The sequence below is a fragment of the Rhipicephalus microplus genome, chromosome 6 (assembly GCF_043290135.1).
Source record: "Rhipicephalus microplus isolate Deutch F79 chromosome 6, USDA_Rmic, whole genome shotgun sequence".
NCBI classification, from domain to species: Eukaryota; Metazoa; Arthropoda; class Arachnida; order Ixodida; family Ixodidae; genus Rhipicephalus; species Rhipicephalus microplus.
The window spans coordinates 92,483,115-92,496,898 of NC_134705.1; the positions used below are offsets into that span (position 1 = coordinate 92,483,115).

At 47.1% G+C, this 13,784-nt stretch overlaps 2 protein-coding genes across 7 annotated transcripts in view; one reads left to right on the top strand and one right to left on the bottom strand.

The window, feature by feature from the left end:
- Positions 1-1,304: 1,304 nt before the first annotated feature.
- Positions 1,305-4,394, bottom strand: Srp9 (signal recognition particle 9). The gene is made up of 3 exons (XM_037418956.2): positions 4,175-4,394; positions 3,841-3,909; positions 1,305-2,113 (listed from the first exon to the last, which is right to left on the bottom strand). The coding sequence occupies exons 1-3, from the start codon at positions 4,244-4,246 to the stop codon at positions 2,018-2,020; spliced, it is 237 nt and encodes a 78-aa protein (XP_037274853.1). The 5' UTR covers positions 4,247-4,394; the 3' UTR covers positions 1,305-2,017.
- A 462-nt stretch (positions 4,395-4,856) lies between these two features.
- Positions 4,857-13,784, top strand: part of ena (ENAH actin regulator enabled) — a 130,409-nt gene continuing 121,481 nt past the window's right edge. For 2 of the 6 annotated variants that reach the window (XM_075866203.1, XM_075866206.1), the window contains exon 1: positions 12,546-13,047. In XM_075866203.1, the coding sequence (XP_075722318.1) occupies positions 12,875-13,047 (173 nt within the window). In that variant the 5' untranslated portion in view covers positions 12,546-12,874. Of the gene's footprint in view, positions 5,212-12,541; positions 13,048-13,784 lie in introns of those variants that run through there. The other 4 variants (XM_075866213.1, XM_075866202.1, XM_075866204.1 and 1 more) reach the window with 4 other exon arrangements.

Consider the following 13,784-nt stretch of genomic DNA (forward strand, 5'->3'; position numbering starts at 1 on the left):
AGACTTCTCGAAGTTACCTAAACGAAGCACATCAAGCGGACGAGACCTACAGCTACTCCACTGATCTTGAGTTGCACAATTTCCGAACACCTGATGTGCCACTGTGAACCAGTTCGTGACGGTGTAGGCTAATTAAATGAATCTTGCCTATTGTGCCTTTGGTAGAGAGCAAAGCAACATATATGGGATCCTGTATTCTTGTCACTGCTCATTGAAACAACCAAAATATTCAAGATGTTATCATGCACCAAACATTACAAGCACTTGAAGAGGACCTGCAGCTCTTTTAAGTATGTGATCGTATAATGTCCTTGCTATTTGATAGTACTGTCTCGCGAATTGACAGCCACAAAAACTATATAAGGATCCGCAAAGACTTGGTGAAGCTATATGTATTAGTCATATGCTCCAAGTGCTTTCGCTGTCCTTTCACTCGAGCAGGTACTGAAAGGTACACTGGAGGGATGACAAGTAACGTCTGAATGTCTGTGCAGGTCACAGCCTAGAGCACTTTTTCTTGTTTTCTTTCAATGCTTGCTTTACTTCCAGTGTGCTCACTTGCTTAGATTGGAGCGGCACATCGCAACACTCTATAATTAGGCCGCACACGATGCTCGGATCAGCCAATGGCAGTCTATGTGTTTTTGGGTGTAGCACATTTTTCGGGATAATATCGAGCAATTGCTGGCCGACCTTGACAGCAAATCGTAGATTCCAAGCAGCACGCTATGTTACATTTGCCTCGCGTGTTTGTAGGAGCCTCGAATACTAATTTACAGCATTGTCTTGCCATGTTTCACACAATACACTGAGAACACCCACCCGCCTTCGCAAGATTTCACAAAATTATTCGCAGCTGTCATGTACTGAAGCTAGACTCGGTGGAGTGTACGGAAGGAGAGTCTTCTTACATCACAAATTCTCACACGAACTTGTGTAAAAATGTCTGTGGTGCTATTTGGCCAGTGACTGAAAGCTGTCAAGAAGCCATCAAAAAAGCAGAAGCAAAACTGAGACAACACCCTGTAGTGCAAGAATGTACACCATTTTATTCTTTGAAGAGTTTAATGTCAGTGAGACGAAACATGCAACCAATTTGGGCAGCACGTATTTGTGCAATAAATGAAAATACAGCTGGGCAGAGTATAAGTAAACAATTTTTTAGGCTTTTTTGATCCTTGGAAATGTGGAATAAACACTGGAGTTTCTTTTAAAACAAGCAGCCAAGTTTGACTTGTGCAAATGCATGTCTAGTATTCTGGCCAGTGAGAACTTTCACTCTACTGACACAGCAGCCTGTGTAATCTTGTCACCTTGAACCAAGCAGCTAAGGCCTTTCTAGACCCTCTACCTTAAATTCTTGTAAGCAAGCTATTCGTATAGGGCACTGCATCTGACTTGGCTGCCACACCATGTACGCACAATTCTGTTTAGAACTATTCCAGAACTATTCTCAATGTCCTTTACTTAAGCACGATGTGTTTTAGGCCAATATCTCCACAAAACATACTTGCGGCACACAATCTAGTGCACGCAATGTCATGTATGCCTTGCTGGCACCCAATTCATTTTCTAACAACTGTTGCTGTATGTCTCTCTGGCCACTTGGTTCCATTACCTCTGCGCAAACACGTCGACGACCTTTCACGCAAACCCGAAATTGCTCGATTCGAGCAAAGGCGTACAGCCCGCGAGGGACCTTTACCGGAATGCGGCTACGCATCGCTGTACTCGCGCAACAGTTCTTTTGAGGGACGGCGCGGCCGGGCAGCGCTTTTTTAAAGCTGTTTCGCACATCACTCACTCGCTCAAGACTCCAAGCGAGCACGACGAACCACTCGCGCTGCAACCGGGCACGGCATTCATTGCACAGTCGAGCGAAGAACTGCCATCACCCTGTAAAAGAAGTGTACGGCCACCTCGGCAAAGACGTTAACAAGAGTCTCCCCGAAACAACAGTCCGTAGGCATGGAGCAATGTACAGAGCACAGAAAAGGCACAAAGGAAGGCTGCGCAGTCATCGCTCCTTCGACGCCATGTGCCTCATCAGCAGGTTGGTTAACTTCTCTATCCTCTTGACGTCTTGCGAGTGTTCCGTCAGATATTGAAGGCACTGTTGGAAAGAAAAAGGACAGGCTGTTAAGTTGCCTGGTCAATGTCTGAATGCTGACAAATTGTACCTACAATCGCAGCCAACAGTTGCCAAACTCCCTGCAGCACTCAACATCACTGTATGAGGTCTAAGTAACACTAACTTGCCCCCCCAAAAAAGTTTTATATGTTATATAATGAAATCTTGCAAATGACCATAGATGTATACATGCTCTAGGCAGATGATGCGCTAATTGTCAGCTACATGCCCCACTATGTTGGTATCAAAATGTTACAGTTGAGAGTGATCTGAGCATGACCAATGTACTAACCTTTGCCACAACTGTAGAAGGTGGTTGGCAACCTCAATAAGGTTGAGGCTATGCTTTCAGTATGCTCAATGAATTTTGTTGCGTTTACCACATTGGAGCTCGCACAGATTTTTATATTCCTCCGATTTCTAGGCTTTCGAATGTGCGACAGCAAATTACATGTTTCGTGAAAATAACTATAGTTTGAGTAGCATAATATGTGTCGTGAAAGCTTCATTATCAATTCGGCAAGCTGATCATATCTGTGGGGCTATTTCCAAAGCTGCTCTTCTTTAGCTTAGAAAAAAGTTCAATATCCTGTGCAAGATATGCTGATAAAACTGACATTACCGTACTTCATGATGCAAGTGCAACTTCATGAACTTGTGCACAACCAAAGATGAAAACTGTCTCTTATAAAGCACTTGTTTGAAGTGAGAGCTAGAAGGTATTTGCTTTAATAGTTGCAAACAACACGCATAGTAGTAGAACATTGGGTAGTGCCTATATTGCCGGCTTCCGGCAGAGTATATCGACCTACCGGGTGCCGGCAGTTCTTTCCTATATAGGAGGGTTTCACGTGACGTTCTCTGGGGAGTGTGTGCCAAGGCTGGTCAGGTGCTGCAGAACAACGAGGAGCTGCCCAGGCTAGAGGAATAGCGCTACCTAGGCGTGATATTGTCCACCTCAGAGAAGCTCGTCTCGCGAGATGAAGCACACTTGAAACAAGAGGCACTGCGAGCTAGCCGCATACTGCCTGGACAATGCCTGTGGGGCGCGTTATGTTAGGTTACGTTGCGTGAGGTTCGATTAAGTTAGGGAAGCTCAGGTGTTTTGACTGTCCTTCACAATGGTGATCACCGTTTCGAAATGTCGGAGAGCAAAAATAGCTAAATGACGGCTTAAAGCTCAAAATACAGCAAGCTGGCATAACAGGCTCACCAAAAATGTGCCAGCAGATAAGTCGCATGGTAATGGGCAGCCAATAAGGAAAAACTGCCGGCAACTTCATTTCCGGGATAATATGCCTGTTATCGGCACTATAGGCAAAACACTAACATCTCAGATTAAGACGCCTCGACGCAGAGTTATGCGCAGTAAGCAATCTCGAGTTGCACTTCAGCAAGTTCGTTGAACACCTTAATAACGCATCACCACATCCATTAGCTCACTGAGGTGTTTTAGACACGTTTTAGATGACAATAGTGACTTCCGAGGTATGCATACGTCTATTATTAACGCAACTAAACGCAACTTTCAGGGTTAAGTACGACTGTGTAAACATTCGGCACCATCATCAAAATGCATGAGCGTTTCACGCAGCCGCCGTTACCTCCGAAACACGTTCCCCGGCAAACGCCACTTCGAGACACATTTAATGCCGGCGGCTCACGGCTTGGGCGAGCGCTGGCAACGATTCAAAAACGCTTTCACGTACCACTTGATTGTCTGTCACTTTGACTTGGAGCTTGCCGTCGCAGTGCCTGTACTTCAGAATGAACCTAACCTGCAGTGGTAAAAGAAAAAGAGATTGCAATAGTTGTAACACGTGTACAAAAAAGTTGTCCCTCGTTTCGTAATGCCGAATTGGGACGCACACCATCTGGATGGAGCGTGCACGGGCGTAGTTCTCGCTCATTGAATCACTCGAAACGTGCGAAATGCAATCGCTGGAGCTCTTTAGAGAGTGCTTAGCGGCCAAAACGTCCGCAATCTGGGCGCTTGCAGGACACGCCGGCTTCGACGGCTTTTTGCACTTGTTTCCTTCTCACCTTCATGGGATCGGCGAGGTAAAGCCTCTCGGCGGCCTTCGAGAATTCCTCCCACGACGTGATGAAAGTCATGATCGCGACGTTGGCAGTGCCTTGAACTTAAGCGGGCATGCGAGCTTCTTCGACAACTTATTTGTCACACCACTTTTCGCACACGACGCACGCACACACATCAACCGTAGGCCGCGTGACGTTGCGAAGACATCATGGACGACGGCGGAGAAAGTGGCTCCTCCTGGTATCTGCGGTGTGAAGATTAATGTAGTTTGTTGACGTCTTTAACATGGCGGTTGTGACGTACATTTTGTCTTAAAAAAAATGGCCTTTGAGATTAGTAAATGTTACTCAGAAGAGCTGCTTTGCCAATTACCAAGCAACTTACTTGACATTCTTTCCACATATTCTAATGAAAATAAATTTTTGCTTTGATAATAATGGTAGGTACACGTGCGTGTTTTATTTTTTTTGTCATTTACCTATAGCTTTACAAAACTTTAATCGAAAGTCTAAACATACAAAAAACATTACTTGTTTCACTTATTAATTTCTACACTGAAATGTTTGCCTCATCTAAGGCAAACAAATTCAATCATTTTTTTCATTTTGTAACACAAATTTTAGATGTTTATGCTTGTGTTGCAATTCCTAGATGGCGCTACAAATTGTTACATTACAAAATAAATTGTGTTTTGGGTCAAGTTATAAAAGCGCGTAGATGCAGTTGTGCGACTACAACTTAATAAGGTTTTGTCGTAGTAAAAGTAAAGAAAAGAAAGTAGTGCAGAAAGCAAAATTACCCGGCGTGCCTCGGTTGTTGTTATCAACATGGCGGCGGGCGACTCTTGAAGTTTTGTGCGAGCGGTGAGCGGCGATCCGCCGAAGGCATTCGGGAAGCAAAAATAAAGTTGTGCGCGTTGTGACCCCTCGAGGAGTGGTGACCGTTTGGATTTAACCCCTCGGCCGCAACGCTGGACGCTTAAATGACCCATCGGCGAGGCCAGCGCGGACGCACAGATCGGAGAAAACGGAAACATGAGGTAAAACATTTCTGTGTTGCGAGTTAACGGATGGGACGCTGTTTCTTTCGGTCGTCCAGGCGGTTTCCGCCGCGCCGTCGACAAAGCCGTCAACCCTCGGCTTTCGAACGGTAGTGTCTTTGCTTTCGTACGAGAACGACACAGTCCGTGCGGCTTTTTCTCGCGTATAGAGTCGCCGGTTTTTCACGGTCACGGAAACACCGTCTCTCTGCCAACCACGGAGTGTTCGTTTTAATACAGGGTGAGCGCTATGCGCGTGTGTAAAACTCGCCGTCAACTCGAAACTGTCTCTCTAAAACGCAGCTGTCGCACGCGCTGTACAAACAAAGCGCCTCGCAACATCCTCCCAAGTTTACGCCCGATCAGAAAACATCGTACTTTGTCCGGTCGGCAACATCTTATTGACCTGCCCTTTACCTTTTAAATTCTGATTGATCTCTAAAACTCGAATTTCGAGCGATTATTTGTGTCGGACGAACGGGTTGAGGGACGCCGGTCTCTTTTCTTTTCGATTTTATCTGTGTCTATTTTATTGTCCCGTCGAGGTGTCGCAGGTTATTGAACTGCTACTGGCCACGGCTTGCAAAGCCGCAGTTGCTTCGTAGCCTTTCGCGTTGACAGCGCATAGGCGACGGCTCCGAACTACATCCCCGCATCAGCGACGGCTCGGCTCGTTGTAGTTTCCAACGGGCCCGCGTTTGACCTGACTGACAGGCGAGCCATCCTCGGCTTGCTCTTCGTGCTCCGGCTCTATTGTTTTGCCCGGCGCAGCCGAGTCATACGTTGGCGTGGCTCTCTCGGGCGTGTTTTGACTGCTGGCCGACCGGCTGTTTTACCCCAAACCGCCGCCGCGTCGTTCGTTCGAAGCGATGCGCAACTTGGAAGAAAAGGTTCATTTATTTGGGTGACCGCTTCGTTGCGGTGCGATACAGTGGGATCTCGTTATTACGTGTTTCCCCGGAAGCGGAGAACAAAACGTGTTATGCGGAATCCGTATTAATCAAGCGTGTTTTGAAAATGGGGAAAATGTGCATAGCATGTCAACAAACCACCTTTATTGAACAGTATTGTAGTAGCCTGCCGAATTTGCGCTTTCTTCATTTTGCGGCGAAGACATCGCCTGGAAGCGAGCATTTCGCCTCAAAACTTTAGCGAAAACTGACGCTGTTGCGGCCTCTGCAACGTGCGAATGGTGGCTTGTTGGACCGTGGTTATACTGATAAATAAATGTAGAATTTCTAGATCTATCTGTCGAGATGCGTCTTCGCGGTCGTATTATCCGATTTCGGGCCAAAATGGGAATGGTATTTAATGCGTGAAAACGCGTTATTTCCAGGGGACTTTGTCCGGGATTAAAATCGAAACACTCTATCAGGCTGAAAAACTTATCATGCATAATCGTATCTTCGAAATTACGCATTATCCTTATAAGGTTATAGTGTTGTAGTCTCGCGTAGGTTGATATAAAGTTTTGCTCAGGGTGACGCTGAACAATAAATTAAGAATAGGCATGGCGCAAATAGGATATATGACGAAGTGGATACACGAAACGACAAACACTTCGTTCCCATCGAAGTGTTTGTCGTTCCGTGTATCCACTTCGTTTTTATCCTTTTAGAGTGATACCTATTTTCCTCAAGTTATGTGCGCCAATCAGCTCTGCAACGTGTCGACCAATAATATTTGCGGCACCAAATGACGTCACGTAGGCAGGCCCGACAGACTGCTTTGAATTGGTAGACCGACTGCACTCACGTCTTGCTGGGTTTGTGGCAGTCGTGCGCATGATAATTGGCAAGTGATAACACTTATAGTAGCATTCGGGGCGCATTTGAACAGTTGAATCGAATTGGGTCGCGTTTGTCATGTGCAAGCTGCTGCGAACGAATTTTCTACGGGCAGATAGATGGAGGCGAAACAAAATGTTTCGTCTTTAAACTGATACCTTGAAATAAAGATGCTTGGCTGATATAGACAGCTAAACTTTTCAAAAGTTCAAAAAAATATGCTAGACTTTCTAGGGAAACATCTGTTACTGACGGTTCGAACAGTTTCTCTTTACTGGCTGCTTTAACCTGTAAGAAAGGGTATTCGTTTCTCTATTTACGGGTCGTGTTGCCTTGAAGCACTGTTATTTCTCGAAAAAGTGAACAAGTGAATGAAAAGACGTACTTTTCAACTTGAAACCATTATTGGTTGCGCTCACTTGCGCAGCCTCTCAAAAATGTCACGCTGGTCGGCAATCCCCTGTGACGTCCGGTCCAGACGTGACGTCATCCGGGTCCCCCACACACGTCGAGGCCGGCGCTCCCGTATTGACTAATCCAGGATGTGATCGGGGGCCGATTCATCGGGCACGTCCCAGAAACGAGGGCTCTGGCGAGCTGATCTCGGTGACTGTATTAGCCGCAATCATCCGTCGCTTCGAGAGCAGCTACCCCGCCCACTTATCGACCTTTTCCAAGTGTTAATCGCTTTCTCGCAATTCGTTCACTTATTCATCGATTGGTTTATGTTAATCCCCCCCCCCTTTTTTTTTTCACCCTGACTCTCGGCATCGATTTCTTAAATTCCAGCCGTTGGTGTAGCCCATTGCCGTTTGTAAGCGGCGGTTCATTTTTAAAATCGAGGAGTGAACTTTGACGGCATTGAGCGTACCTGTCTAGCCGCTTGCGACATTGTGCTCTCCTGGTCGTTTCGATATAACGTACTGTGTACCGAAATCGGCATGACATTACATAACTGTATGACGAACATAAATGACAGGTCATAACTTGTAAAGCGCGACACGTATGTCATTTTACCTGTGTTCGAAAACAGCATTTATTCTGCATTGCCGCAGCCCGCCTCCCCCTTCCGTCTGTATAACTATAGACTACGTTACAGATGCGTCCTAGTGTCGCTGTGTTGGTCTGTGAACATTTGTCTTTTATTTGTGTTTTTGTATGCACCAACTCAAGCGCTTGAGTTGGTGCGTACAATGTTTCATGGCCTTGTTAATTCACGTCGTGATACAAGAAAACATCGGCTTAAAACCACAAGATGGTGGCGCCCAGAAAGATGTCTTACGGAAAAAACAGTCTATACAGGATGCCAATATAAATCATTTCTGATTTATTTTTCGAAAACGCTGACGGTCCGCGTTTGGGGCGAGCACACGCGTCTCGTTCACTTTCACATCCTTTTGTGCATATTTGTACTTTTTTTTTTGACAGCCTCTTCTTTTTTTAAAAGAGGCCACTGTGCAGGTGTATCTGGGGCGTGACGTCCCTGCAGGCTGCTTTCTTTCTTTCCTCGAAGGTTTTCTCTTTTTTTCTGTTTTCTTTCAAGCAGGCACTCGTTTGTGACGGGAGTGACTGACTGGCGTGAGTCGAGAGCGCGTAGTTCGCGTGCGTGTTTAAGCTTTTCGAGCGATTACGATGCACGCGAAACGCAGCCCCTCTTCCTTCCCCCCTCTCCCCTTCCTCCTCCAGCCTACTCCTCTTGCCGCCTCGCTTTTGTTGCCGTCGCGCCTGCGCAACAGAAATCCCTCGTTTTAGCAAAGTGAGATGCGGCGAAACGACGGACGTGGTGAAAGCGGTGACCGACGACATTCGCGGCGCTCTTTTCAAATGCGCGGTCGCGATGTGTCGGAACGTGGCGCGCCCGTGGACAAAGTGATTGCGCCGGGCTTTGTTAGGAAGGGCTTTTGTAACTTGTAGTTTGTGCCGTAATATTTTTTAGGTCTCTGTCTTGTATTTTGTACTCTCCCTCCGCTCAATTTTTTTTTCGTTTAAAGCGAAGTCCGCCGCAGTAAAATGGGCCCGTCACAATAGTTACTTTGTGATTGATAAGGTTAGTGATACATTCTACGTCGAGGTCGCGGGTTCGATTGGAGGACCTGTACGATATCATCAACATTGACCGCATAAGGGGAAGTTAATTTAGAAACAGATGACAAACTGTGCCACCGAAATATGTGTACGTGATACTACGATAAGGTAGGTTTTTTTTTTTTTTACCGCCAGTTCAACAACAGGGAGCCACAAAATTACCAAAACTCTGTAGATACGTTTGCCAATGCCGCCTTAAAAGTTACCGCGTCAGAAACTATAGAACTTTGACGTCGTGAATTCTGATGGCCTTCTACGGGGCTTGCAGGTTTTTTTTTTTTTTTTCATCTAAGCGTGGGCTTGTGTTCTATTCTTTACTACCCGAGGAATGATGATAGTCAATTTAGGAAAAAAGAAACATCATTGCTCAGCGTCTGTTCAAACTAGAAAAAATACACCCGTTAAAGAACCCGTCAACGGAGAAAAAAAAATCGGGGGGAAAAACCAACGACTGGCCTACATTGGAGAGTTTTGCTTTCAATATTGACGCTCATTTTGTCCCCCTGTATGCCATCGGTTATCTCTCTCGTCCGCGTCGTCTTGACCTATACTTGACCCCCCGCTTATCGCCTAATCTCCTCTGTGGAGTATTGAATGTTCACGTTGGGTTTCACACTCTGTCGCAATCTTATCGATTCTTCGCGAAGCTAGACGCATCTCTGGCCTGTGTGTACACCGACGAACAAAGATGGTTGATGGGCATCGACGGTATCGCGCGCGTCTCTGGTCTATACAGTAATATATGTCCTAAATCTGACCGAAGGAACGTAATTTACGAGGGCTCGTTAACCTGAATGATAGCCACCTGATTAAGACTCTAAAGGAAGGTATAAGTGACGGCAATTGTAGTTTTAAGTAATTGTGACGTTGACGGGAAGAGCGAAGTGGACGAGAGGACAACTCGTCGCCAGCAGGGACTGGACCTTCGGATCTCGGTTTTTCAATCTGGGTTTTATCGCCCAAAACCATGATCCTGTTGGGAGTCATGCTGTAGGGAGGCACTCCGAATCGATATCGGCACACCCGGGGTTTCGACATTTCAACGTATCGCCAGCATAGGTCGGCGAGCTCATTTATGAGTCGACTCAGTACGGCTCGCCTAGTCTCAGATCGAGCCGTTAGTCTGGGTGATTCCAAGTGCGTAATATTTTGGCGAGTCTGAGCCCGAGTAAGGAAAATTTTAGTGAGTCCGAGTCAAGTGAGTCTGTTTGAAGAAAAGCATCAGCGAGTGCGAGCCATAAGGGTGAGGTGCGTTTCAGGAGCGAGTCCGAGCGTGCTCTGAATGTTGCGCCGACCTATGATAGCAGGTGCCCTTGCGTTGAGCCCTCGTATAGAAATTCGCCCACCGACTGCATGCTGTGAAACGCGTATCTTCGAGCTTATAAAGCTGTGCAAAATATTTACCCTTCCCTCTACCATACCACACGTTCCCCACCCTCAGCAAGCATTTTCAAAAAAAGAACGCGGAATCGGCCTCCTTCAGTAAAATTTATTGTTGTCCAGTAGTTTCGGGAGGGGTCTACCTTTAGTTTGCGTTAAGGGTGCCTTCGAGCTGGCTTGTCCGGTGGCGTTCCCCTCGCCTTCGAACATGTTTTAGCGAAATAATACAGAATTGGAGCGCGTACTTCTGACGTGTGCCGCTTGAAACTTGTCCGGTAATCGGTCGTCAGCCGTGTGTGACATATCTCGACACCGAGTTTATCAAAGTATATATGCATCTAATGTGTAAATTCAACTAGATCTAGGATGCAACGGGAGGCACATTTCGCGATGGGCACTTGCACGAGGAAGCGTTCTGTCTTCCGGGCCTGCAATGATGTGGAGCACTGCTGCGGACTGGAAGCTGAGACCCCCACCCCATCTTTATTTCGATACGACGTTGGTAGGAGAATCCGGAATGCATTTGGGCAGCACTATAGGAACCCAAGCCGGGAAATAAAGAGTTCGGAACGGGAGGTGAGGTCGTTGCAGTTGGTATCCGTGATTTTTCTGGCCCGTCGAGCGGTTTCTACGGGCCGCTTGAAATCACCGTCTCAAGAAACGTGGGTATTGTGTGTTCCTTGAGTGAAAGAATGTGTGTGAGTGTTTCGTGAGATTCCAAGTTGCGCTGAATTTGCTTACAAGACGAATTACCTACTTGCCCAACAACAAGTTTACAAATGCCCAGAGTGTCTCGCCGAAACCGTTTGCCCGCAAAAAAAAAAAAAAAACTTTAATCGCGCTACCAAAGCCTTCTAGGCTGAGGATGGTCTCGGCCAGTGTCTATTTAGAAAGGAATGACTATATATGCTCCCGACCACGTTGCAGGAGTAAAATTCCGGCATTGGCGCAGTACACCTTCGCATGCGTGCATTGCCGTTTCGGTGATGGAAAGGCCGCAATAAAGGCGGGGTGATTAGACCCAGCCGCGGCGATAAAAAAAAAAGCAGTGTTCGCGAAGGTTGTCGGCGCGAGCTTAATTAAAAGGGCACGCTCATTAGTATTGGGTCGTTGTCGTTCACGCTGATTTTCTTTTTCTGTCTTGCTTTCTTTTCTGTTTCAAAAGGTCGCGCCATGCGTAACTGTATGGGGTGCAGTCGATGACCTCAACAGTAGCGCGTTTCGGTATGCCTGCGTATACGTGGGCGATAGCGTGCGTTCTCGTTTTTAGCGATATTCATTCGACAAAGATACGTATATACCTGGCGCTCAAAATTAACCTTTACGTTTTTTTATATAATTCAGTTCTGCGAGGTACGTGAAAATAACCTTTGCGGATGAGTCATGTACTCAAGGCAGGTCCGTGGCCGGGGGGTTGGGGAGGTAAGGGGGGGGGGGCTGGAGAAGGCTTTGGGCTTCCCACGAAGTGGCGGCAGCGGTCGCATTTAGATACAGCTGAAATGCTAGACTTCACTGTATTGTAGGATGTCAGTGGTAGTTCAATGATGAATTCATACGACAGGCACTGGCTAACCTCCCTGTCCTTCCTCATTTATTCCTCCTCCTCCTCCTCCTCATACGACAGGCCAATATCGCTGCATTGGTCCGCTGACTCGTTGTCACGTGCGCTTTCGGTTCCGGTTGGGGGAGGCCGTGGATGGAACGCAGGTTGCACAGGCTGACTGTAAATTAACCAACAACTTGTGTAGTTTTAATTGCAAAGAGCCAATTATATCCGTGTTCTGACTCCGCACCCTTCATCGTCTGGGCGAAGAGATATTGCTCCCTATCAGCAGTGATATAATCATTCATTGCCGTTGTGATTTGGCGAGAAGTCGGGCATTTATTTAGCTAATCTCCTGTACAGATAACTTTTTTATGGTTGCTTTTCGGGTATTTTGTCAATCAATAAGCGCTGTAATTTGGCCGTATTCATTTCCGCCTGGACATCGCGCACCCTTCTTTTTGTTATGTGTTTGCGTCTTTTTGTTTTTTTATTCCCGTGTTTTTCATCGCCCCCCCCCCCTTTTTTTTTCTTTCCTGCGTTATCTGACCGTGGAATTCTGGGCAACGACCTGACCCTGCGCTATTCTCTATAGAAGACCACATTACCACCACTGTTTCATATAATCGTCACACTCATTCGCCTACTTCTCGGCTCGACACAGTGTCCCGTCTTCTGTCTTACGTGTGGCCGGTGGTGATTTGGTGTGATCGGCGCTCGGAGTATCTCGTTTGTTCCGTTTGAGTATACTGGTGATTCGGTGTCATGTGCGTACTGCGTCCGCGCTTGTTGTCGCGCTGAGCGGTGCATTACGCGCGTGTACAAGTTCGACGCCGCCGAAGCCTTTGCTAAGCGTGGCGGCGCGAAGATGACTCAGCAGGATCCTCTGTACGAACAGCGGTCCCACTATGCGTACGACGACGAGTCCGAGTACGGAGAGGTGGTGGCCTACGCGACCGTCCAGCCTCGCAAGAGCTCGCGTAACCGGCTGAAGCGATTCGTGCTGAGCACCTTCACACCTGCGAGGAGCTCTTCCAAAAGGTATTGTGAACGCTTATTGGTGGCATCTTCGTTCTCCGTGCACCTTCGTCGTCGGGAAGGTCTTCGTTATCGGTGGTGGGAACCTGTCTTATTGTGTGCGATCTGTGCCCTGGGTGCGGTCGCTTTGCCGTGTATTCGAGGCCTGTTGCGTCACACGTGGAAAAAAAAAAAAAGGCGCGGGTAATACAAATGATAATAAGCGTATGTGCACTTTGTGTGCGCATGCGCTAAAACGGTTTCGGTCGAGTACCGGCCAAGCATGCCGTCTGAAACAGCGAAATAAGTTGTTTGTTGTATGGGCGTGTACACTTCAACTTTCGTGTGTGTAATTATATATACGGCCAAAATGTTGGAACCTTCACATGCTATAGCGAGTATGGGGTGTTGTCACGTCACACTCGCTTAACAGATAACCGCGGTGGACTAGTAATCTGTCGTGTGTAACATCCGCGAACGGGGCTGCAATGGCATATATATATAGCAGGTCACTGCTATAGCGTATGCGGTGAAATATTTGGTGGCATTCGACGAAGTCGCATTATAGACTGACCCGGCGGACGCTATTGGCGATGGAGATATAGGGAAGGCTCGAATGTGTCTTCGAACTGACGCAAAATAGGGTAATGGTGATGGTTGAGATGACGTAACTTGGATTATAGTCTTCCTCTGGTATAGTGGACGGCGGCAGTGGCTTGCGGTCTAACGTGGCCCCTCTTAGGCCGAGCTAATCACCATCA